This window comes from Tigriopus californicus, chromosome 2 (assembly GCF_007210705.1).
Source record: "Tigriopus californicus strain San Diego chromosome 2, Tcal_SD_v2.1, whole genome shotgun sequence".
Taxonomy (NCBI): domain Eukaryota; kingdom Metazoa; phylum Arthropoda; class Copepoda; order Harpacticoida; family Harpacticidae; genus Tigriopus; species Tigriopus californicus.
The window spans coordinates 9,941,780-9,965,353 of NC_081441.1; the positions used below are offsets into that span (position 1 = coordinate 9,941,780).

Here is a 23,574-nt window from a genome sequence, read left to right on the forward strand (position 1 = left end):
AACAGGTGCTGAGTTTTGAGCTCGAAGGTCGAAACACGCAATTATTAGATGGGAATAATTGTTGGATTGTCATGAAAAGAATTGGAACATTGAGAACATTATTAAGCGCTCTCGGAGAAATATAGTTGACAATACAAGGAAAACCAACAACTGAGTTTTAGAAAAAGAACTACACACTTCTAACAGCAAGGGCTTAGCATTTACACTCTTTAGATTTAAAAAATCATGAAACCATGAGTATCGCCTAAAAGCCATGATTCTGAGTATTAAAGTACAGAAGATAACCCAACCCTTGGTAAAATATTAATATGCGAATTTTGTAAACATAAACAACTCAAACTTTTTCTTAGTAGATCATGATAAAAGTGGTGTTTGGATCAATGATTATAATTCTTTAGGAAATGTCAATTTTTGTTTTGCGCTTTGAGTTCATAGGAAGATTCTTAGGTCAAATGATCCCCTGGGGATCTTTCAATTGGCAACGACAATTGCATTGAGGTCAATTTGGCCGTTCAAAACATTCAAATTCTACACCTATTTACAAAGCTGATGGCAGATGGTCGGGCTTATCGAATTATGGCCAAGCATTTCTTACAAAATGGATTTATTACTGCCTAACAAACCCCTTTTCGAGTCTTTGGACCAGACAAGACTGCAAGGCAATTCTTTATTTGTTTAAATGGCCAAAACTGAAAATAAGCTACCACTGACAATGACGCTAACGCAAACGACCAACATGTTCCAGAAGAGTTAACGAACCACGAACCTAGTCCTGAAAAAAAGTGACAACTCAGTGAATTGTGCTTTTTTCTGTCTTAACTCCTTTGTCAATTTTTCTCAAACCACATGTTACCAAAGGTGTTTTATCATCTATTTGATAAGTGGAGAGTGGTCAAATCAATAAACAAACAATACACATTATTCCTTTTTTTTTTTTACCAAGAAGCCGCCTATTCGGACATTTAGGCAAGCGCTGGTACCAGCAAACAAACTTGCCTGCCAATGCCAGTGATGCAAAATTGGCGTTTCAACCTGGTTTTAACGAAGCTGACCGTTCCTCATATAGTAATGTGAAAGAAGGGTCAGCTTCTCAAAAACATGTTTGAAGCTCCAAACTTGCATCGCTGACACTGGTACCAGCAAACAAAGGAACCTGCCAGAGCTTGCCTAAACGTCCCCATAGGGAATGTCAAGTGAATGAAATTCAAGAAAAAATGTGGTCCGGCACCCTGATTTTGGGCATTTTGGGGAGAGAGAACTAGGACAAACATCGCAGTCAACTCGCACCATCCGCCCATTGAATTTTCAATAATTAGTGATTTTGAGTGATCTGCGTTACAAAACCCAAGAAAATGAACATACTTAGTGTAATTTGGTGTACGCACTATCAAATTGGCTCAATACCACAATGCTACATGGTTAGACAAGTATGTAAAATGGAAAAATGACAAAATTCAATGCATGCACAGTCCGGTTTGGCTCCAAGGAATAACGTCAGTTGTTCACGAACGTGTTTACTTGACAAGCCCTTTGTGTCATTTGCCATGGAGTACTAGATGCATTTGTTCATGGTGAACAGTCCTCAATTGTTTTATTATTTGAGTGTAAGAAAAGCTAATTAATTAACACAAACAAATCACTAGAACTATCTTCGAACCTATAAAAGATTACTAAAGTTCGATAATCCTGTGTCCAACACGACACGAATTAACTACACTCAACTAATATCAAACAGAAAAGAAAAGAAGACAAGTCAATCAAAACTTACCAAGGATTTCTTACAAATTAGATCATCCACGTACGAGCTTCTAGAAATAGGGATTAGAGCCACAATTTGTACCTTTTCAAAATTAATTCACCAAGTAAAAAACCAGATCCTTGCGATACAGAGAGATAAGTCACTTTTATGGCAAATATTTATGAAGTGGTGGATTTCATAGCCATTTTGTTAAAAAGCAGTGACCAGGCAACTCGACCCAGGACAATTCGACCACGTTGTCCATTTCGTCGAGTTACCGGTGGGGTCAAGTTGTCCTGAATCGAGTTGTTCACTGGGTCGATTTGTCGTTTTTTCTTTCGTGTTGTCTGTTGGGTCAAACTGTCCTGGAACCGTTAACCTTATGTACCCGACAGAATGGAGATCGAAGATTCAAATATTGTATTGTTATTACTAAATGACATTGGTTATTTGTCCTGAGTTCACTTGGGCAAGACAAGTCATTTGACCAAATAAAATCTTTTATTAATCTTTTGATCATCTTAATAGATCCGCTAACTCTAATTCGTAGGTGGAATCCAATTGAAAGCTAAATGATGTTAGAATTATAACTCTTTCATCTTGAAGTGCTAGGGATTCCATTCCCGGTAGATGTAAGGTTGTTTGTTTTGTTTGTTACAAAGTCAGATGGCAGCTCTCTCGCTCGGCCTGCCATCTGAGTTTGGGTGTCCCAGTTGAGGGATATTCCCGCTTTGTCGTCACAGGCAACATTAATTATTACCTCACCCTCGGGGGTGACCCCAGGTTTGCCCATGTAAGCTGTTAAAGCAGCAACTCATGCTTTAATTTAAATACCACAAAGGAGCTTGGACTCGACTAGCCCGGGTTTGAACCAGGCTTCGCTTAATGGAAAGTGGATGCTCTACCAATACGGTACCCCAGTAAGGCTAATGTAAGGAAGTCCACAAATGAATAAGTACGACATTTCTATCAAAATTTGTGCTATCAGCTCAAACAAACTCTGGAAAAGTTTTGTAAGATTACGATTTTAATCTGTTTTGACAGGAAAGTACACTTTTAGCTTTTGAACATAAGCTCCTAGTTGCAAACGAACAATGACACTTCCCGATGGAAAAAGCTGACTATTTAATGGCTGACCCCTTCAAGCCTAAACGCATAACTGTGAATTGGAATACTGTAAATCTTTACTAAATCGATTTTAAGGTTTGAAAAAAGAAAATTGTCAATTCTTCACATTTTGCCGTTATTTTGTTCACATGAACACAACAAATCCGGTCTCTAATGATAAGCAAAGAAACCCACTAATATAAAACAAAAGTTGTGTTGCTGGTAAACGAGAAGGTATACAAAGAAACTATGACAAAAGAACGGGTGAATCTCAGAGCCTCCATTTTCTATCCTAGTCAAATACTTCCATTAAAAATATTCGCAATTTCAGAAATACAGGCCAATATGGTCTTGCGACCAACGTCGGTTCGGAATCATGATGCGGGCGGACACTTGCTCCCTTGCCTGGTTGTTGGATCGTTTATTATCGTTTCCAGCCATCCAGCTATACGGGTTTACTGATTCATACAGTTTGATTAGATTAGCACTCATTCAACAATCACTAAAACAGATTCTAGAGTTCATACTAGCTTGATTTTGGGCTCTGGACGGCCACGGATCCAATCCCAACCCTCCTTGCGTCAATGGCAATGATCAGGTTCATCAAACACCACCATTTTCCGCCATCCAAACAGAAAATAGCCCGTGGTAAAGCCCAACACCACGGCCAAACATAGCCAACTGTTGTACGTCATGAACACGAGCATGAGTATGTACGCCAATGTAACTTGGATCATGTGCAGGAAGGTAAGAATCAGGTGCCCTTGGGACCACATACGGGTCTCAATGGTTCGGATGGCGATGGATTCCGGGTTCATTTGCGGGGCAGGGGACTCCACTTGTTCCACAGACGAGGTGGAGGCCGCCTCGCCCATGGGATTACTCTGGTGGGTTGGGGCTGGAGAGAGAGCATTGTAAGACCCGGCGGGTTGCATAAATTTGCGAAAGAGATACTCGCGCAGTAACTTGATGCCTTCATAAGCCACACTGAGAATAAATACGGCCACCATGGAGCCCAAGAGGCCCCAAATGGTGCTGATCCGCCAAAAATCAAACAGGATCACCTCTTCGTAACCTCCGTGAAAATACATCTTCATCATCATCATAGAGTGATCCATTTCCACAGGCATAGAGTGGTCTGTGTGGCTGGAATGGTCCATGTGAGGATTGGCGGGTGGTAATTGAGGATTTTGGGGCGCATCGTTGACGTGGTGAGAATGATCCATGATAAACGATAAGTTCAGGTTAATCCGATGTTTCAGCACAACCGATGTGATCTATGAACACGCTGAATTCAACGACGTTGTGCCAAAAACATATCCAAGATAACGAACGACTGACTATTTGCACAAGACACAGAGTACGCAAAAACAAAATTTCAAAATCGTGACTTCTATCAACAAAGAAAGACAAAACTCGCTTGTCAAGAACGCCCCTAATATGCACTTTCTATCACAGTTGCCTGGGATGGCAGCGAAAAAAAATCAGATGAGGTGGTTTTCTAATGCATTGTAGTCCGTAAGAACATCAGTTGTTGTGTGTGTCTGTTAGTATGTGATGATAGCATATTTGGTGCATGTGCTGCCCTCAAAATTATCGGACATTTTGTTTACCTTTCCCAAGCACAACAGTCCCTGCCTACGCAACATCCATTCGAGTCCCTGCGAATCTATGGTTTCTATATGGTCGTTAAAAAGTGAACTTTGAGATGACAGCTGTCAAGCTGCTCTACATACTCTAGCGTTATTCACGGAGACTTTAGAGCAACGACGATTGGCGCGCTTGTTCAGGGCACAAGTCTCTCATCATCTCTCATGGACCTGTCTGGGGCCGATTTGGCAATTTGCCTCCAACATTGATTGACTAATTAATTTCCAATCGGATTAGACAACACGATTTTGGATTTAAATGAATTTTAGGAAACACGTATTAGTGTGGGATGCTTTTATTTATGATGAAGTCCATTTTCGTTTTTGCTTGTTGCACCAGTATGAATGCTACATGGATTTATACCTACATTTGGGCTTTGTTTGTGTGTTTAGAGATTGGTTGAGCCCTTTTCAACCCAGCCCAACTAAAACTATTGTATTGAACCATTATTGCTTAAGTCCTTTTCTTGTGGGGGTCAGATGAATGGATCTTACAATTTGGCATACACCAACTTGCCTTCTTATATCAATTCCCACATTTAGTTTATCATAAAATCAACTTAATATATAAAAGGTTTCTGTGGATTCGAACCCGTAACATTTTTTATTCCAACCAAGAAAATCTTCAAAAGTTACAATACGCTACGTCATGCTCGAAAGGCAAGCAACGCAACCTCTAGTGTATGCAAGCTGCCGAGCTATCATCTCAGAGTACATTTTTAACGACCATAATAGTTTCTATACCTTGATGCTTGGGCCGTGCTAGAACCTGATTGATACTTGTAACATGAAGGGAGTAGGGGCATTCCACGTCAAGTGGGTACACCCTCACAGCACTTTGTCTCAGAATTTCATGAAATTTACACAAGGCAATGCCCAGGTTAAAGTAGATTCGCATCAAAAATTTCAGCCCCATGGGCCATGTTCATTTTGGGCCAAACCACGTGGCATCGGTGTTTGAACAGCCATAACTCCGGCTGTAGTTATCCAATTGAGGTGAATTTTATAGCAAAATATTCCTGGGACAATGGCCTTTTGAAAAAATTGGGGTACATTCCACGAAAAAGAAGTAGAGTGTAGAGTGAACAAGAAGTTAGATATGGTAGCCGGACCAAGCACGTCGCAAGAGGAATTCTCGAAATGTGACCCGAATCCCGAATCGAGACAAGCATCACAATCAAAGCACAATATGACTACTTAATTTTCAACTGTCAGCTGGTTTGTGATACATTCAGTGATCAAGAAATTTGAATGCTTGTCGTAGTTTTGACACATCTTGTCTCTAATATTAGAATATTGCTAAATATTTCAATTTCTCGTTTAGTGAAGGTTGCATTGTTTCATTTTCTGCTTCTTTAGGTCGCCACAGAGGAAGCACAATCATTGTGGGCATGTCGCTTGTCCTAGGGTCAAAGTGTAATTTCCATTCAGATGGAAGTTTCAAATCTCAACGGAAACGAAGGGAATAAGTCTCAGTTCAGACTTACATCCAAAGGTGTCAGGATTATTTTATCAGTTAAATGTCTGATTTTCGAGCTCCCATTGATGTATTTGTAATACTCAGAATCCATAAAAGAATACATCTCTGAACAACGCAAATGAACTTGAGCATGATTCATTTTGCGTCTCCCAATTATGAGTAAAAATGTAACCTTATCAAAATATAAACATAACACAAGCCAGTCCGTTTTTGATGCATGATTTGGGAACAATCCATGAAAGCTATGGTTAAGATCTGGAGCAATCTAATTGCTGATTATCCTCATAAACCACCACGTTGTGTTGAGTGTTCTTCAAAAGCGCTTTCAAGCGTTTCAGTCTCAATTTTTTCAAGAGCTTAGGCTCATGTTGAAGTATTTGCACATAGCTACGGGTCATGACGATCAGTTCCTGAGCCCCATCCCCTGTCATATCGCCATGATCCACGGCCATAATCGAATGACCGAGGGTCCGGATCCACAACACTTCCCACACATGGGTGCTCAGATTCTCTTTGTAGGCGAGAAGCCGGCCTCCATAGGTCCCGATGACAAACTCCAAACGCCCATCCAAGTCGATATCGAGGACAGTGGCCGAGGTTTGGAGGTCAAACTCGTTGCTCTGACATAAATCTTCCTCCTCAGCCACGCCATTCCTCACCACGTCCTTGAGAATCTTGCTTGGCGAGAAGGAATTCACCACCAACAAATGAACGGGTGGAACATCCGAGAACTTCTCGAAGTCGTATTCCGTCATGTCCATATTGATGTCGGGACGAACGCGTTCCAAGAGATCCCGAGGTACTTTAATACGCTCTTGATACAATTCCGAGGAGAGGAATTGCACTTTGACAATCTGACCTTCGCCTACCACCTTCTTCCAGGAATGTAGGATAATGGGCGGGGATTCCCTCGTGTCCATCAGATGGACAAACAAGGTCCCGCAACCGCATCCAACCGCCGTTAATCGACGGCTGTAGCAAGGATCCAAATACATGAAATCCACCCAATAGGGCACCGATGGGAATTGGCCTTTCAACTCGGGAAAGTACCGCTCAACAGCGATCTCCGTCCAGATCTGATCAACGCGATTCTCGACGATCGCGTGAACCCGTTTATCGGAACCCGTGAGCACGAACAAGGTCTCACACACATCCGGGAACTTTGGATTATGCAATGGGATGCTACAATGGCTCAAATGAAAGGGGGCATAAGGTAGTTGAAGAGTCGCCAAATCCAACTCGTCGATGTTGCCGGGTTCTTCCCGCGGAGAGCTGTACACCTGCAAGAAGTGCTCACGGATTTGCGAATTATGCTTGGGCATGGCATCCACTTCGTCTTCGCAGCAAACACCTAGAAGTAGATGAACAAGAAATATCATGAGAAACGAGCTCATCGATCGTATTGTAATCTTTCAGGGAGGTTGAAGGCGATGTCACTGCAATATTGAAGGTAATGCACAACAAAAAATCAAAGAAGTCCAAAGCTTTTCCAGTTTAAAAGCAATGATAACAAATTTGGCTTCTTAAACAAGCCACTTGGCAAGAAATCAGCCCGGGAAAGGCAGATAATACTAATGATGCTGAAACGTAACCCAAGGCAGTCCTCTTTTGAAAAGCAAACCCACCCAATCATTCATTACCTATAACGTAAGCTTGGCGATGGGTGGTCTTGCCGAAGCTATCCACCGCCAAAATACAGCCCGGCTTGGGCATGACCATATGCAAGGCCAATTCTTGACCCAAAGGCTCGATCACATGGTTAGGCTCCAGCATATTGCCATTCGTGCACATGAACTCAAAGAGAAACACGGGCAAGTCCAAACATCCCACCAACAACTTGGAGCCGATCTCATGATTCACTTGAGACAAGCCATAGATATTGCTTTGATTGGGCAGATTGAACACGTGGATCTCGCGCAAGCTAGCATTGGTATCCGATATGAACTCTGTCGGGGCTAAGGCGACAGGGGGCGGGTATGTGGCGGCGGCTTTGATTGGTGAACTGGGACCAGCGGCGTCTTCCTTGGGGGGGCTGCTAGCGGGATCCCGTTGAGGCTCGTGAGGGTCCACGGGCGGCTCGGCGTGCCCCGCTAGCGGCTCCATTTTGATTTCGCCAGTGGCGAAGTTGACGGTGATGGCATTGAGTTGCTCCAGGAGGTTGGACTGCCAATCTTCGGCCTCCCAATCCACGGTCCGGGGATGTGTCAAGGGGAACTGGTCAAACTTGTCCGATTCGGACATGATGAGGTCGTGGAAGACTCGTGATGGACGGGATTAGGGATCAATCATTTCGCATTTCGGTGACATCCATTTTTGTTGACATGTATTGAATTGCTAGTGATAGGTCGACATCGGAACAGGAGGGAGTTGAGAATTCAAACTAGGTTTTTTACGGACACAGAATTACGAAATTTGAGCTAACAATGTGGACAGATTATATCCACACAATCCACATCCTCACAAAGAAATTCATTCTGGTTGGTTTGTAGATCTGATTTTCCTATGCCCAAGCTCATGATGTGTTCAACTGAGGCGAAAAAGCCATGGGTCTGGCATATACCGGTAGAGAATAAATATTGATGGAAACCCATCAAACTTTCTTGAATAAATATGGAACAGAATCAATTTTAGCAACCGAAATTGATTTGTTTTCTTATGAAATACAACGCTACCTACATAAACAGTTAATCCAACACTCCAGATAACTTGGATCTGATTTCTTTGCACTAAGCATTGAAAGATGCTTACTTTTAGCTTGGTTTGATAAAGATTCTCACAGAAACAATAACTTGCCTCAATTTAGTTTTTGTTCCTTCTCATGCCTTATCAGGATGTTCTATATTCCTGCAATCAATAACTTATGAAAGAGTCATGGCTCAAGCAAGTTAGGAAACTAAACCTGATCAAAAATGGAGACTTTGCAGCAATAGCTTAAAAGTCTCATACAACCTATGAACTGGTTGCTTGGAAACAGTTAAGAAGTTAGGGAACTATGCAGATCTGGCTTGTTTGAGATGGTAACCAGACAACTAGACCCAGCAGACAAATCAACCCAGCGTCACATGTTGAACAAAAAATCTTGATTTTGGAACAGAACTAAAACTTTATGAGTTAACATTCAATTTGCTTGCAAAGAAGCTAGCATCAGTAAGGCATTAAATAAATGAATTAAGTTTGATTAATACATCATCAAACTTGTTTTTCACACCTTGATTTTGTAACTAGGGTGCTAGGGTTGGAGGAATGAACCTTATATCCAGCCAGCAAAGCCAGCAATCACATCATCTGTATGCAATTCTGATAGGCAGTGTCGGGTCCATATCAGCTTGGTTCTCTATCTGTGGGTGTGGTTAGCATCTAAAAGTTTCCTTTAAGATAGGTCAGGGAGGCAATATGAACCGGGACCTCTCTCATGATATGCGCTAACCACTACACCATGTCTCCTCCCCAATGATTATGAATGCTCTAAACATAATGTGACTTAAAATAATCGAACGATGAATTTTGTAAAACCTTGCAAATTTTGACATGTTTTGCATTACAGTTTCAATTTAGCTCCATAAGTTTGTACTATTCGTAATCCAATATATTGGGCTTAATTTCTGTACTGGGTTGAATTGCCCGCTGGATCGATTGTCCACTGGATCGAGTTGTCCGTTGGATCGGGTTGTCCTGGAACCGTTTGAGATTTACCCAAATGTAGTAAAACTTGAGACTGTTAAAAGCCTACTTGAACCTCTCAATGAAATGCGAAAATGCTCCATATATGTTTCTTGCACCTCATAACAAGATATTTATTTTAGTCTCATAAAAAAAGCAGTAATTATTGCTTTCTCCAAATCAACAAGCATGTTTTTGGCGAATTTTGAGCTAGTCAAGCTGGCCTACATTAAACTAAAGATGCTTGATATATTGAACTTACTCTAACGTAGTAATAGCAATTTGTGACAAGCCCTGCACCTTAAGGTTTGTTGGTCAATAATAGAGTTTTGATATATCTTTTTCAATATTCAANTAGTCTCATAAAAAAAGCAGTAATTCTTGCTTTCTCCAAATCAACAAGCATGTTTTTGGCGAATTTTGAGCTAGTCAACCTGGCCTACATTAAACTAAAGATGCTTGATATATTGAACGATATATTTTTGATATATTTTTATGATATATGATATGATATGATTTTTATGATTTATGATATATTTACTCTAACGTAGTAATAGCAATTTGTGACAAGCCCTGCACCTTAAGGTTTGTTGGTCAATAATAGAGTTTTGATATATCTTTTTCAATATTCAATCAATAATCAAATGCAAGACATTGTTAGAGATAAACCATGGATCATAATACCTGACGCTTGTCCCAATCGAAAAAGAGAACCTTCTGGACTCAAGTCAGCTGTTCTTTGTTGTCCATTCATGTCCATCAAGCGCACATTTTTCCCTCCCAAGTCTGAACGAAGCCTGTGCTGATCATAACTCCGTCGCTGGATCCATTTCAAAGCAATCTTCTTACGTCCGCATTTCAGCCCGCATTTCACTCGCTCATCGCCATGGAACGCTTCGATGCCATGCTCTTGGGTATGGCCCAACAATGTGAGGGTGGAGTGCCCGAGATGTTGGGCTTGATCTTCGGATTCATGGCCCGTAAAACGGATTTCTACACCGGCGGCGAAGAAGGCCAAGCCTTGAAGATGATTGTCCAGGAGTTCAAGAAACACGAGAACACGGCCAAAGAAGAGGCCGAGAAGAAGAAGAAACGGTTCGAGGAGATGAATCGCAAACAGAAAGAGAAGCGGGAAAAAGAGAAACAAGAAGAGGAGAGAATCGTGGAAGTCACCGATGAAGAGGCCGAGAAGATCCTGGAGGAGCAAAAGAAGCCTGCCGGAAGTCCGGAGGTGGTCCCGGCTAGCCAACCTTCGTCCGCAGGGAAAGGTGACGAGGACGACGAGGACGATGGCAAATTGAAGCCCAATGAGGGCAACGGGTGCGATTTGGACAAGTACAAATGGGTTCAGAAGCTAGAAGAAATCGATTTGCGGGTGCCTTTACCGATGGCTTGCAAAGGCCGAGATTTGGTGGTGGAAATCCAAAAGAAACGCCTCAAAGTAGCCCTGAAGGGCCAACCCCCCATCATCGACGGTGAATTGCACAAGGAGGTTAAAGCTGAGGAATCCACGTGGCTATTGGAGGATAAGAAATGCTTGCTAGTCAATCTGGAGAAACTCAACCAAATGGAATGGTGGTCCCGATTGGTCACCACCGATCCCGAGATCTCGACCAAGAAGGTGCAACCCGAAAACTCCAAGCTGAGCGATCTGGATGGAGAGACGCGATCCATGGTCGAGAAAATGATGTACGACCAAAGGCAGAAAGAAATGGGAAAGCCCACTTCAGACGAGCAGAAGAAAGAGGACATGCTCAAGAAGTTCATGACCGCCCATCCGGAAATGGATTTTTCCAATTGCAAGTTCAACTGATCTGAGCCTCTAGTATTTTGATTGTGTGATGTGATACTCTTTTCAGTAATAAACTCCCCTCATTTGAGTCCGGATTGGTGGGAGAGGTCCGGATGGTTTTTAAAATGCCAGATCATGTCTTTTTGCAGAATCCCCATCATGTCACCCGAAGCCTTGCAACGACTGAACCGCCTCATCGACTTGGGCAAGACCGTATTCCATTGGGGTTACGTACCGACCATCTTGTACTTGGGATTTGCCAAGGGATCCGAACCCGGCATGCCCGACCTCACTCTGGCCAGCCTTCTGTGGGCCTAGAGCCATTCTTTCCCTGTCAAATTTCCTTTACCGTAATCCCCGGGACACCTCAAGTCATGGCCACTTCCCAACTTCAACTGACCTTGGCCATTATTAAGCCGGATATTGCCAAGATGACCCTTTCTGTCCTCCAAATCCGCGACATGATGTTGAAGCATCAATTTCGCATTGTTCGCTCCAAGACTGTTCACTTATCGCCAATTCAAGCCGGTCAATTCTATCAGGAGCATGAAGGCAAGTTCTTCTACCACCGTCTTGTCACCTTCATGTCCAGTGGACCATCCCATGTGCACATACTGGCTAAAGAGAATGCCATCCAAGATTGGAGAGCCCTAATGGGCCCGACTAAAGTATTCAAGACGCGTTTTGAGCAACCCGATACCATCCGAGGGCGATTTGGCCTGACTGATACACGAAATTGTTCACATGGGTCAGACTCGGACGAGACGGCCAAGCGAGAGATTGGCTTCTTCTTTCCTCAGTTTGATGTGGATTATTTCATGGCTATGGATGAGCCCAAGTTCAGGCAAGGTCCTTTGTGGTTGGATCCCGCGACTTTTGAGCATGTTCCCGCTGATCTTTAGTTTTGAATTTCCCGGTTTATTTGCTTATGGGTTAAACAATGTTACACATAACGAAGGATTTGTTTATTCATTATGGTGTAGTCTTAAAGCTCAAATATGTTAGAATTTACATGATCATGCCATGAGTTAGAATTAGACAGCCCTAGAAAGTACCGTGAGCAACGATTGTTTACTTAATTGTAGAAAGTATTATGATAACTTGAATTTTGTCAAGTTGATTGGTCACTTTTATAATACATAGCCCAAAAACTCCAATTCAAGGTCGCCAGACACAGGCATCCGAAGTGGGAGTAAAATGGTGCATTTTTAGCTCTTAAGACATCAAACGGCGTTAAGTTATACATCAAACTCTCCTCATTGCAAAATCAATGGACAAATCGAACAATGTCCCAAACTGGCTGACGGCTAGGAACTGGTTCATCCAGAGAAATTGGTAACAAAATGTGATTTGTACAAGTCAAAAACATAAAAGAGCACACCTCGAGTATATGTCATGTATTCTTGGATTGATCTACAAAAGCAGGAATAGCATGATTTATCTGGAAGAATATTCGTTCGAAGACGTTTTCATGTTAGGGCGTCCTCCGGTCTCTTTCAATTCATCTCCGGGTGGCGGTTGCTTCGCACCAAAAATCACCCCCAACACAGCCATGAAGAGCAATATATCCGTTGCCCAATCATACCGAAGCACGCCCATGAAGGTTAATTTGGTCCTCAAGCTGAGAGTCACTCGACCCCACCATCGAATGTAAAATAATTTGGGCATGCAATCCATCCCATTTCGGATCTGAATCCCATCCACCAACCACTCTGAAGTGTCGGGTTTCTGTACAAATCGGGTATTGGTCACCACAATATTTTGTTCTGCCATAATGGCATTGGGGTCCGGCAAGGTAGCATAGAAGGCTTTGAGCTCATCAGCCCATTCTTTGCGGTCCTTTTCCTTCTTCATGGTTTGGATGAAGGCCGTGTAGCGTTCATTGTTCTCGATGGACAGTTTCCGAATGGCGTCGGCTCCCTTCAATGACATCGTCCCCAGGGTCAGTTCCAAGGACCCATCGGGCTTCATGCGTCCATGAGCCAACCAAGGAAGCAAGATATCCTCTTTGTCTACCAACAAAGCAGCTCTCTCCTCGGATTCGATATCCAGATTCAAGATTTTGTCGTAGCATTCCGATGTGAGGTGTTCTCGCAAGGCTTCCAGATTGTCCTCGGCCAGTTCCGAGGTCACCACGCTCAAGGCCAATTGGGCTCCTTCGGCAAATTCTAGGGTGTTGGTTTGACGGAGAGGAATGAATCCATGACCGGCGATCAGGACGCACATGCGGGTGAAGAAGTTAGGGCGGGGTCGGAAGTGGTCAAAATTGCTTTCGGTGGTGAAGGAGGGGAGTCGGTCCTGTATGAGAGGCGTGGTGGATATCGGGCGGGAGGAGGATTGACTGCGGTAGAAGCAACTGCCACCACTTGGGTGTCTGAGAATGCCCAACAGTCCACGCATGGTTATTAGTTAGAAGTAGATGTCGACCATTTGATTTAGGAGAGTGTAGTTTTTCAGGGCCACGAAAAATAAGAAATGCTTAATGCGCAAAAAAATGTGACTCATGAAATTTGTGAGCTAACATTTTTTTGACGAATTAGAAACTATTGAAATGGGAAAAAAGGAAGGGAAATGTGCGTGCTTCAATCGGAGATAGTAATTGATAGATGTGTATTTCTAAGATTTTGGATTTATATGTGAATGACCAGGGGTCAGGGAAATGTGTTGTAAAGTTCCTTTAAATTGTGTGTTTTGAGGCAGTGGCTTAAATGGAAAGGCATACCCTTGTGATTTTCAAGAGCCTGCATGCAGAAATTGATTTGTTAACGCGTTTTTTCAAAACCTTTCTTTGAAAGTCATATCCCTGTTTCTTTTGCCACTCTAATGACCTGCTTTCAATGTTGAACAATGATGGACTTGTAAACGGGAAATTACTCTAAATAATGGCAATATACATTTCACCCTTTGTTGCATTATTTTCCGACTCCTAATGAGAATTTATTGCATTTTTACAATTTGCTGCTACCAATTGTCCACTTCTCTTTGATAGGCATTATACTGTTGTCAAATCGAGCATAATTCAAGAATTCCCATTATTCTTATCATTCGCGTTATTCCACGTCCAAACCATTAAATTTTGGAAACACTCCATGCCGAATTTCTTATGTTTTGATCTAATGTGCGCTGCACTATTTGCTGGGATTTTTTGGTGGAATGAGCATCACAAAACCTCAAGGCTCGAATCCACGGGACGTCAGCGCTATGAAAGCATTGAACGAAACATAGAGCTGGGTCATATCAAAAGAGAGGCGTTTATCTCCTTCATTCAGAAAAACGAAAACCCAGCTCAAAAGAACCGCAAAGAGGCCTTGATTAAGAAGGCCCAAGTAATGATGCGATTGGCTCGTTGGATCCACAACATTTGCTTTCATCCCACCATGGACGTGACAACTACCAAAAATTTGAACGTGGCTCTTTTGGGCCTGGCCTTCATGCTCATATTCACTGCATTCCAAACCATGGGAAACATTCAGACCACACTGCTCCAATCGGCCGCCAATCCAGATTCTTCGGGTTTTGTCCCCGGGTTTCACGGCTCCGGTTACACCTCGTTAGCCATCATATATGCGGTCTTTGCCACGGCTAATTGGGTCTCTCCACCCGTGGTAGCCTGGTTGGGCTCTCGATTGACCATGGTGGTGGGAGCTTTACTGTATGCTGTGTTCATCGCTCAATTCTATTGGCCCAATGACATTCTTCTATACGGGTCTTCGGCCTTGATCGGCTTGGGAGCGGCCATTTTATGGACCGCTCAGGGTAACTTCCTCACCTTGAACTCGGATAGTGCCACCATGACCCGGAATTCTGGCGTGTTTTGGGCTATGCTTATGTCCAGCAATCTGATTGGCAATACGTTTGTGTTCTTTCAATTCCGAGGCTTGACTGACATCGATGAGCACACCCGCAGTGTGGTTGTCATTGTGCTTTTAGTCATTAGTTTGGCGGGTACGGCGGTTCTGTTCTTGTTGCGGAAGCCCAGTTGGACTTTGGACGGGCCTCAGGCTCCGGACACACCCACTCAAGCATTCCAGAAGGCTTGGCGGTTGTTCCTGACGCCTCAAATGCTTCTACTGTGCGTCACGTTTTTCTACACCGGATTGGAGTTGACCTTTTGGAGTGGTGTGTATGGTCCAAGTATTGGATTCACCAAGGCCTTTGGACTTCAGGCCAAGAGCTTGGTGGGACTTCATGGCATTCTGATCGGTGCCGGTGAGATTGTGGGCGGTCTTTTGTTCGGCATTTTTGGCCATGTGGTGGTGAAACGGGGACGCGATCCCATCATCATCCTGGGCTTCCTGACCCATTGTATTACCTTCTTCGGTATCTTCTTAAATTTGCCGAATAGTGCGCCTTCAGGGAATGCGGATCATGCCTCCGCCTACATAGAGAGTAACGCCTACTTGGCTATAGCTTGCAGCTTCTCTTTAGGATTCGGAGATGCTTGCTACAACACGCAAATATTTTCTATTCTGGGCAGTGTGTATTCGGATAACTCAGCGGGTGCCTTTGCCCTCTTCAAGTTTGTCCAATCGACTGGAGCAGCCCTGGCGTTCTTCTACTCGTATGTGGCACCTTTGTATTACCAATTGCTTTTCTTAGTCATTCTATGTGTTCTGGGAACCCTCACATTTCTGCGAGTCGAGCTAAACACCCGACGAGCCGCGGGAAGTATTCCCGTTCCAACCGTTGACGATAACGAGAGCTTTCAAGGAGACATTGTGGAACAACCGGGGAATCAGTTAGTGCATTGAATTGAATTAACTAATCACAATATGTTCTATTTCAACGAATACAATATTTTCCGTTTGACTATGATCCTTGAGGCGAATTGTAGATGGAAGGCACATACATATCAGGCACGATCTCTGTTTTTTATCGTAGCGGTCCGGGTTTTTGTGTAAGGATTACGCCATCCAATCTTTTGTGATTGATGTTGATCTTAGTATGAGTCAGTAGGTGAGGCACTTAAATTGTTATTAACAATTTGATGTCAACTGTGCTTTAAACACTTCCAGGGCTTGAGCCGTTACCGAAAAAAATAACGCCTTGCCGTTACCGACGTAAATTTTGCAGCAAAAGATGGCCTAATACTGCAAAAAAACAGTTTTACAAAAGTTGTTTAACGTTTAGTAAATATTATATGGAACAAATGACGAATATACGAGGCTTCAGGGGTACAAGGACACAAAGGTTGGAGGATGAAGGATTGTTTGGTTTTAATCTTTTTTTTTTCAATTTTATGAAACATTTTGGCAAGCATTTTTTCATCATTCCTTTCATGGTTAGAAACAAGTTAATATAAGGCAAGTTTTCCACTGGTTTGGAGAGAGAAAATCAGTGTTACATTTTGAGGCTAACTTACGGTTAGTAATGTCATACGTCACATAAACGCACTTCATCAATTATAAAACTGGGAGAGAAGCTTTTAAAAAAATGGGCAGGAATTTTCTTTCCCTCGTTTAAAAAGAAGAAAGTAACGATAACGGGAGGGCTAAAAACGCCTTTAACCGCAAAAAAAACACGTTAATGCGATTCATTAACGTTTGGTATATATGACGTGAAACAAATGACTCCTGTGATTGTTCATTTTATCCCATCAGTGGCAAGTAAGTCATTGCATTTGAAACAGAGTTGGTTTTTTTTAATGGTAGGAAACCTATACGCATTTTTCTTTCCCTAGTTTATAACAGAAGAGAGTAACGGTAAAGGGATGGTGTAAAACCCGTTCCATTACCGTTACCGTTACTTTTTCAGAGAAGTAACGCGTTACCGGTAGTGCTAATCAAAAGTAACGCATTACTCTAGCCCGGCCATATGGATTCATATATGGCCCTTGAATGCCCCAATTACCTAGGTTCAAGTAAGACGAAGTACCCAGATCAATTTACGCGTCAACAAACGACACTTTTGATGCACGCATCAGACCGATTAATGCATCGACAAACTAAACTTAAAAACGTACATTTGAATTTGAAAATAAGAGGGTGGTGTGTCTTATCACTGGAAAACATTGCGTGGCTCAGATAAGAAGTGGTCACATTAGAGTGCTAGTCACTCTACATAGGTCACATGCCCAAGTACAGAAACCATTGAGTGACTACTGATTACTCTCTTCAGCTTGCATTTGGTCAGTTGGATTTGCAATAACATCAAATATTCGACTAAAATCCTCTTCATTTTATCTACGAAGGTTTTGACGGTCAAGAGTCTTGACTCAAGAGTAAGCTTAATGGATCTGCATTGAATTTACCCCCATATTGTGAGCCATTGTTTGGGCACAAACTTTCAATTTACTTCAGTTACCAACAGCTGCAAGAGCATGTTCTGAAAATCGTGCGAAATGGCGTCATTTAACCAATTGAGGGAATTGAATGGTCTTTGCCCAAACAATGTTGATTTTACATTAAGTTTACTTTTTCTCTTTTTCATGAGGGCACAAAATAAATTCATTTCCTTCTTTGATTGCAGCCTCTATGATCGCCAGTCTCAGCAGGGCCTCTTGGTTGTTCTCTCTGTGCGAAGAGGGCAGCACCTCACCCTGCTCATCAGCTATGCTTTCCCTCTGTCACCAAGGGCGTTCCAAGTGTCTGATTTGAAGTGGTCCCACCCACGTAAAAAGGTTTCCCTCTAGGCTTATCAGCGCTCTCCTCGCACTCTTCCGCCTCACCTACTTTGACGTGGACAGCCTTCTCCCATCCAAAGTCCTCTCCTAACCTTCCTTCACCCTGGAGTCCCTTCCAGTTGAAGGCCCCGAGCCTTCCAAGTCCCATTCTTCATTATTGCACAAGGCCAAAAGCTCGGCGTTCCTTGCTAAGATGTCAGGCGAGGGCCTAAAGGGCTCGGTAGGCGTGGTGGAAGCACCGGCGGTGGGTGTCACCACACCCACCCTCAATCTGACGGGCTGCGGCTTAAATCCCCCCATTGTCATCAAGGGCTCCGCCTCGCAGTATGTGAAATTGAACGTGGGTGGGTCCTTGTACTATACGACCATTGGCACGCTCACCAAACACGATACAATGCTCCGAGCGATGTTCTCGGGACGCATGGAGGTGTTGACCGATGCCGAGGGCTGGATCATGATTGACCGATCCGGCAAGCATTTCGGGTCCATCCTCAACTTCCTCCGGGATGGCAACGTGAGTTTGCCGGAGACGAAACGCGAGCTGAACGAGCTGCAAGCCGAAGCCAAGTACTTTTGCATTTCCGATCTGGCCGAGGCTTGCGACAAGAATCTCAAAGCCTTCAAGGACAAGGAGTCAGATGTGGTTCCGATTTGTCGGGTGCCCTTAATCACTTCGCAAAAGGAGGAGCAAGCCTTGATCTCGGCCAATGCCACCAAACCCGTGGTCAAGTTGCTGATCAATCGACATAACAACAAGTACTCGTACACGGGCGCGTCGGATGACAATATCCTCAAGAATATCGAGCTCTTCGACAAGCTGAGTCTTCGCTTCTCGAACCGCGTGCTGTTCATCAAGGATGTGATTGGTTCCAACGAGATTTGTTGCTGGAGTTTCTACGGCCATGGGAAGAAGATTGCCGAGGTGTGTTGCACCGCCATCGTTTATGCCACCGATCGGAAGAACACCAAGGTCGAGTTTCCAGAGGCCAGGATATACGAGGAAACCCTCAACTGTCTGTTGTACGAAAACAGCAAGGGTCCGGATCAAGAACTCATTCAGGCCACCTCCACGCGATTTCAGGGTAGCTCCTATACCAGCGATGATGAAGATGAACGTCATAAAGTGGGCAATGCCTCGAATGGGGCCGTGGGCGGGGGTCATGGGCATCATTCTGGACACGGATCGGGCGCCCACGGGCCTTCAGAGAGTAGAGGAGCGTCTGGTCTGTCTAGATTGCGCTCTAGTAAGAATAACTGACACATCGTCATGATGGTCCATCCAGAAACCACGGCGGCGCATCGCCGAAATCTACTTCTCCGCTCATGGACCGCACCGCGACAAAATGAAGCAAATTAAGGTTGTTCGACAGAAAGGGAGACTCCAAACTCTCACGCGTCAGATTGATTTATGTAATAATGCGCTAAATAAGCCGTGGCCCGAGGAGTATTGTAGTTGGTCATGGTTGAGCTCAACGGTAAAGAGAAAATCTTTCCTAGATCTTGCCAAGTACATACATATGGAGTACCCATCGTTAAATGTTCCCACCCCTATGTGAAAAACCACTCACCTACCCTACATACACATTAGCACAAAACTCGCATCCTAATTAGACAACTCAAGTCAAAAGTAGAATTGTGATATCGCTCCAGATCTACAGAATATTGCAGATTATATACATACCTGTTCTAAATTGGAAGAAATATATATATATATTGGAATGTACCTTGCGTACTGTGCTCTCTTGAATAGTAGGATCTTCCAGAATGTTAGAGCTCTTCGGTAATCGGTAAATCGGTGAATTCGCACCTTGAGGAGTGATGCTTCACCAAGAGCGAGTAGTCGCCATTATTCACCGACATCGATCAACGAACGTCTGATCAAGATAGGTCTGATCAAATCTAGAACATGTTAAGTTTCCTATCCCCCGGTTTTTATACGCCTCCAAATACGCCCGTGGATAAGGACAAACGGATCGACCCTGGTCCATTGGATCTCTCTCGTTTGAACAAGTCCCTCTCGGACATCGTGAATGACAAGATAAAAGAGGCAAAGGCACGACCTCTTTCCACTGCATCTTCTCACGTCATGGACCCGTTCAATCCCGTCGAGGATGTCGGGCACCGAACGGATGTCCTCGATATGAACTCTAACTATTTAAACACCCCTCCAGAGAACCCCAAACAACGATCGGTTAGGGCACATATCGCATGGTAATCCTTTTTTCTTAAGAAAAAACAATCTATTTTTTGTGTTAATCTAGGATATTCAAGAGGCCCGCAAGAGATTGCCCATCTACCAGTTCCGTAGTCAATTCTTGAATGCAGTCAGGAACCATCAGGTGGTTGTGGTGGTTGGCGAGACAGGGTCTGGCAAGAGCACCCAAATGCCTCAATATCTCTTGGAATCTGGATTTCTACGAGGAAAGATTGCGGTGACGCAGCCTCGAAGGGTTGCTGCCGTATCGGTTTCCAAGCGGGTGGCAAAAGAGATGGAATGTCGACTGGGTGATCAAGTGGGTTATTCCATTCGCTTCGAGGACGTGTCGAGTCCTCAAACTGTTATCAAATATATCACGGATGGTCTTCTTTTGATGGACTGCCTCAAAGATCCCACCTTCTCGAGTTATGAGTGTGTGATTCTCGACGAGGCCCACGAAAGGACGCTCCACACCGACGTACTTTTGGGTCTCATCAAGAAGGCCTTAAAACACCGTCCGGAATTGAAGGTCATAATCACCTCAGCCACGTTGGATATCAGAAAGTTTGCTGATTACTTTCAAGCCCCTATGATCAAAATCCCAGGAGAGATGTTTCCTGTGGCCGTCGAGTATCTACCAGTGGATCACTTGACAAAGAACCGACCCCTGTGGATCAAGGCTGCAAATCCCACACTGTATTTATCCGAAGTGATTCTCAAGGTTATGGAGATCCATCAGAATTGCCCTTTGCCTGGCGACATTCTGGTATTCGTGCCAGGTAAAGAAGATGTCGAGCAAGTTTGTTACGTTTTGTCCCAAATCTTGAAACAAGAGACAGTGATTCTCTTCCCCGTCTACGCGGCATTGCCTTTTGAAGTCCAATGTAGTATTTTTGCTCCTGCCAAGTCCCACGTCCGCAAGATCGTTGTCTCCACTAACATCGCCGAGACCTCTCTCACCATCGATGGAATCGTGTTCGTGGTCGACTCGGGACTATTCAAGGAAAGTGTCTTTGACAATGGAATTGAGTCCTTGAAGACCACCATGATATCTAAGGCCCAGGCCGAACAACGTGGAGGACGAGCTGGGCGAACAGCTCCCGGAATCTGCTACCGAATGTACACCAAAGGCGATTTCGAAACCCTGAACTTGGCCGCTACACCCGCCATACACAGGTATGTTGCTCATTCATTATCATATCATCCAATTTCATATCGATACTTACAAAGAAAGCTTGATGTTTTTCCTACCTAGGATCGACTTCATTGCCACCGCCCTTCAATTGAAAGCAATGGGCATTCACGACATTTGCGGTTTTGGATTCATGGATTCGCCCAAACCTGGCCGAGTCAAACATGCCCTTTTTCGCCTTCGTGATCTTGGCGCACTGGACCGAGGATTTTTCGTCACTGAACTGGGATTCAAGATGTCAGTGTTCCCGTTGTCCCCTAATCTCTCAAAGGTTCTTTTAACCGCTGCGGATATGGGCTGCTCCGACGAGGTTATGACGATAGTTTCGATGCTGTCCGTGAATCATCACATCTTCGTGAGACCGCCAAGATTCCAAAAGGAGGCAGACGCTTGCAAAACCTGTTTTAACGACTTCAAGGGAGACCACATTACCCTTCTGAATGTTTTTGCCGCCTGGATTCAAAATGAACAGTCCGAGGAATGGTCCAAAGAGAACTATGTGAACCAAAAGGAACTGGAACGGGCCCTCGATATTCGCTCCCAGCTCACAACCATTATGAATGGGCGCAATATCCCGATCCTAAGTTGCGGTGGCAGGTAGGAAAAGACGGGCTAGAAATACATACTTGAAAAATGGGATAAATATCAGTTAGGGCAACGCTGGCGTGTCCTTGCTGACCCAGGGAGTCTTTGCTAGCCAATTGTCGCTCAAAAATGACTCGAAGCATCGTTATCAGGTCACCAGTACCTTTGGAGGCCAAATAAGAGCTAAAAAGTAGCCATTTGGGTGGCTGAGTAGTTCATAGCTGAATGAAGATTAACCCCCTTTTCAGACGCCTTCACCACATTCGTATGGTCCTCTCCACTGGATTGCCAAACAACATGGCTTACAGAGACCACATGTCCCATAGTAAAGGGGTCTATAGAACCATGTCGGGCAATAATGTGGTCTTCATTCACCCCTCAAGTGCATTGTTCAAGCGAAACCCGGAACTTGTAATCTTCCACGAGACCGTCACTACCAGCAGAACATTTATGAGGATCGTTTCTGTTTGCGAGAGGTCATGGTTGTCACAAAGTCAACGTCGAGTGATCATTCAATTCTAATCAGAGGAGAGCACCAATGATTATCCCGTCAATATTATGCAATGATTGAGATTATGGGGAACAAGATATGAAGATGATGAAGATAATAAAAGTGACCGATCAATGCAGGTTAGAAAAATTGAAGGGGCTTATGTTGCGTATGTTTTCTTTTCTAGGCACTATGTTCCTTATATCTAACCTATATATACTGCTCATGTGAAGCAAGCACTGACAGGACAAGTAGTCCGGAGCTGAACTTGTCCAAATAGGAACTTATCTTTGTGCAGCAAACGTGGCTTTGGTTCAATGGCTGGTTTTTTTCTGGCAATCTGACTTAAACTACGAACAAAAAAAATCCTCATTTTGCGGTTTTCCTGAGCTAACGATTGGGGCTCCCTACGCTAGCAGCGGATCTCTGCTTGGCTTAAGCTTGCCCAAGTTCTAGTACTTTGCTGTAAACAAGTAAAACTTGGGTGTCTGTGATGTAGAAACAGGAAAAATATTTTGTTTTGGCGTTGAGTGTAAATTCCAGACGTTTGTCAAAACTAGTTATGTTCATAACAGATGTTCTTCTTGTTAGGTGAACTTGTGCTCAGGCAAGTATTCGCATTCAAAACTGTACAACATTGAGCAGCAAACATTTGAGACTTAAGATAAAAAGTCACTACTGCAAGACGAACTAGTCTTGACAAATGTCTGGAATTTGCCNTTTGAAAATAGACATGAAGTTACACCCATACCAAAAGCATAGACAAGAATGTGTCAGATATAAAAGTATTCTGTGGACATGTTAACCTCACACAAAAATGCATATTACGATTTTGAGGCGTTGAGAGGGAAAACTGGTGGCATAAACGTGCAGAATTTATTGTAATCGGTTCAACTTATGGTTCACTTTTAACATGGCAAAAAAATCAAACAAAAGAAAAGAGAAATTTGTGTTTTCAGCTCAATATGGAACACCTTAACATTTAAAAGTCCTTAAAAGTAGAGGAAGATAAACATGAGTCCCAGGTGATTTTAAAATTGTCACAAGAAAAAAATAAATGAT

At 43.6% G+C, this 23,574-nt stretch overlaps 7 protein-coding genes across 7 annotated transcripts; 5 read left to right on the forward strand and 2 right to left on the reverse strand.

Moving 5' to 3' along the window:
- Positions 1-3,230: 3,230 nt before the first annotated feature.
- On the reverse strand, positions 3,231-4,544 carry LOC131890634 (high affinity copper uptake protein 1-like). The gene has a single exon (XM_059240033.1). It carries the CDS (start codon positions 4,069-4,071, stop codon positions 3,427-3,429), a length of 645 nt encoding a protein of 214 aa, XP_059096016.1. The 5' UTR covers positions 4,072-4,544; the 3' UTR covers positions 3,231-3,426.
- Positions 4,545-6,093: 1,549 nt separating this feature from the next.
- Positions 6,094-8,497, reverse strand: LOC131890592 (KICSTOR complex protein kaptin-like). Its single transcript, XM_059239967.1, has 2 exons — positions 7,615-8,497; positions 6,094-7,325 (listed from the first exon to the last, which is right to left on the reverse strand). The coding sequence occupies exons 1-2, from the start codon at positions 8,213-8,215 to the stop codon at positions 6,223-6,225; spliced, it is 1,704 nt and encodes a 567-aa protein (XP_059095950.1). The 5' UTR covers positions 8,216-8,497; the 3' UTR covers positions 6,094-6,222.
- A 1,879-nt stretch (positions 8,498-10,376) lies between these two features.
- On the forward strand, positions 10,377-11,577 carry LOC131890611 (nuclear migration protein nudC-like). The gene has a single exon (XM_059240007.1). The coding sequence runs from the start codon at positions 10,521-10,523 to the stop codon at positions 11,445-11,447; it is 927 nt and encodes a 308-aa protein (XP_059095990.1). The 5' UTR covers positions 10,377-10,520; the 3' UTR covers positions 11,448-11,577.
- A 181-nt stretch (positions 11,578-11,758) lies between these two features.
- Positions 11,759-12,383, forward strand: LOC131890644 (nucleoside diphosphate kinase 6-like). Its single transcript, XM_059240042.1, has one exon. The coding sequence runs from the start codon at positions 11,801-11,803 to the stop codon at positions 12,326-12,328; it is 528 nt and encodes a 175-aa protein (XP_059096025.1). The 5' UTR covers positions 11,759-11,800; the 3' UTR covers positions 12,329-12,383.
- Positions 12,384-14,577: 2,194 nt separating this feature from the next.
- Positions 14,578-16,241, forward strand: LOC131890597 (UNC93-like protein MFSD11). The gene has a single exon (XM_059239979.1). It carries the CDS (start codon positions 14,756-14,758, stop codon positions 16,175-16,177), a length of 1,422 nt encoding a protein of 473 aa, XP_059095962.1. The 5' UTR covers positions 14,578-14,755; the 3' UTR covers positions 16,178-16,241.
- Positions 16,242-17,946: 1,705 nt separating this feature from the next.
- Positions 17,947-19,771, forward strand: LOC131890607 (BTB/POZ domain-containing adapter for CUL3-mediated RhoA degradation protein 3-like). The gene has a single exon (XM_059239991.1). The coding sequence runs from the start codon at positions 18,242-18,244 to the stop codon at positions 19,304-19,306; it is 1,065 nt and encodes a 354-aa protein (XP_059095974.1). The 5' UTR covers positions 17,947-18,241; the 3' UTR covers positions 19,307-19,771.
- Positions 19,772-19,857: 86 nt separating this feature from the next.
- Positions 19,858-22,667, forward strand: LOC131890580 (ATP-dependent RNA helicase dhx8-like). Its single transcript, XM_059239956.1, has 4 exons — positions 19,858-20,239; positions 20,310-21,421; positions 21,501-22,034; positions 22,271-22,667. The coding sequence occupies exons 1-4, from the start codon at positions 19,955-19,957 to the stop codon at positions 22,542-22,544; spliced, it is 2,205 nt and encodes a 734-aa protein (XP_059095939.1). The 5' UTR covers positions 19,858-19,954; the 3' UTR covers positions 22,545-22,667.
- Positions 22,668-23,574: the final 907 nt, after the last annotated feature.

What these genes read in the sequence shown, in the direction of transcription:
- LOC131890634 (XM_059240033.1), bottom strand. Translation starts at nt 4,071, where the DNA reads ATGGATCATTCTCACCACGTCAACGATGCGCCCCAAAATCCTCAATTA.
- LOC131890592 (XM_059239967.1), bottom strand. Translation starts at nt 8,215, where the DNA reads ATGTCCGAATCGGACAAGTTTGACCAGTTCCCCTTGACACATCCCCGG. An exon ending in TCGCCAAGCTTACGTTATAG is followed by an intron (nt 7,326 to 7,614) that starts GTAATGAATGAT and finishes ATCTACTTCTAG; the next exon opens with GTGTTTGCTGCGAAGACGAA.
- LOC131890611 (XM_059240007.1), top strand. Translation starts at nt 10,521, where the DNA reads ATGGAACGCTTCGATGCCATGCTCTTGGGTATGGCCCAACAATGTGAG.
- LOC131890644 (XM_059240042.1), top strand. Translation starts at nt 11,801, where the DNA reads ATGGCCACTTCCCAACTTCAACTGACCTTGGCCATTATTAAGCCGGAT.
- LOC131890597 (XM_059239979.1), top strand. Translation starts at nt 14,756, where the DNA reads ATGATGCGATTGGCTCGTTGGATCCACAACATTTGCTTTCATCCCACC.
- LOC131890607 (XM_059239991.1), top strand. Translation starts at nt 18,242, where the DNA reads ATGTCAGGCGAGGGCCTAAAGGGCTCGGTAGGCGTGGTGGAAGCACCG.
- LOC131890580 (XM_059239956.1), top strand. Translation starts at nt 19,955, where the DNA reads ATGTTAAGTTTCCTATCCCCCGGTTTTTATACGCCTCCAAATACGCCC. An exon ending in GCTACACCCGCCATACACAG is followed by an intron (nt 21,422 to 21,500) that starts GTATGTTGCTCA and finishes TTTCCTACCTAG; the next exon opens with GATCGACTTCATTGCCACCG. An exon ending in ATCCTAAGTTGCGGTGGCAG is followed by an intron (nt 22,035 to 22,270) that starts GTAGGAAAAGAC and finishes CCCCCTTTTCAG; the next exon opens with ACGCCTTCACCACATTCGTA.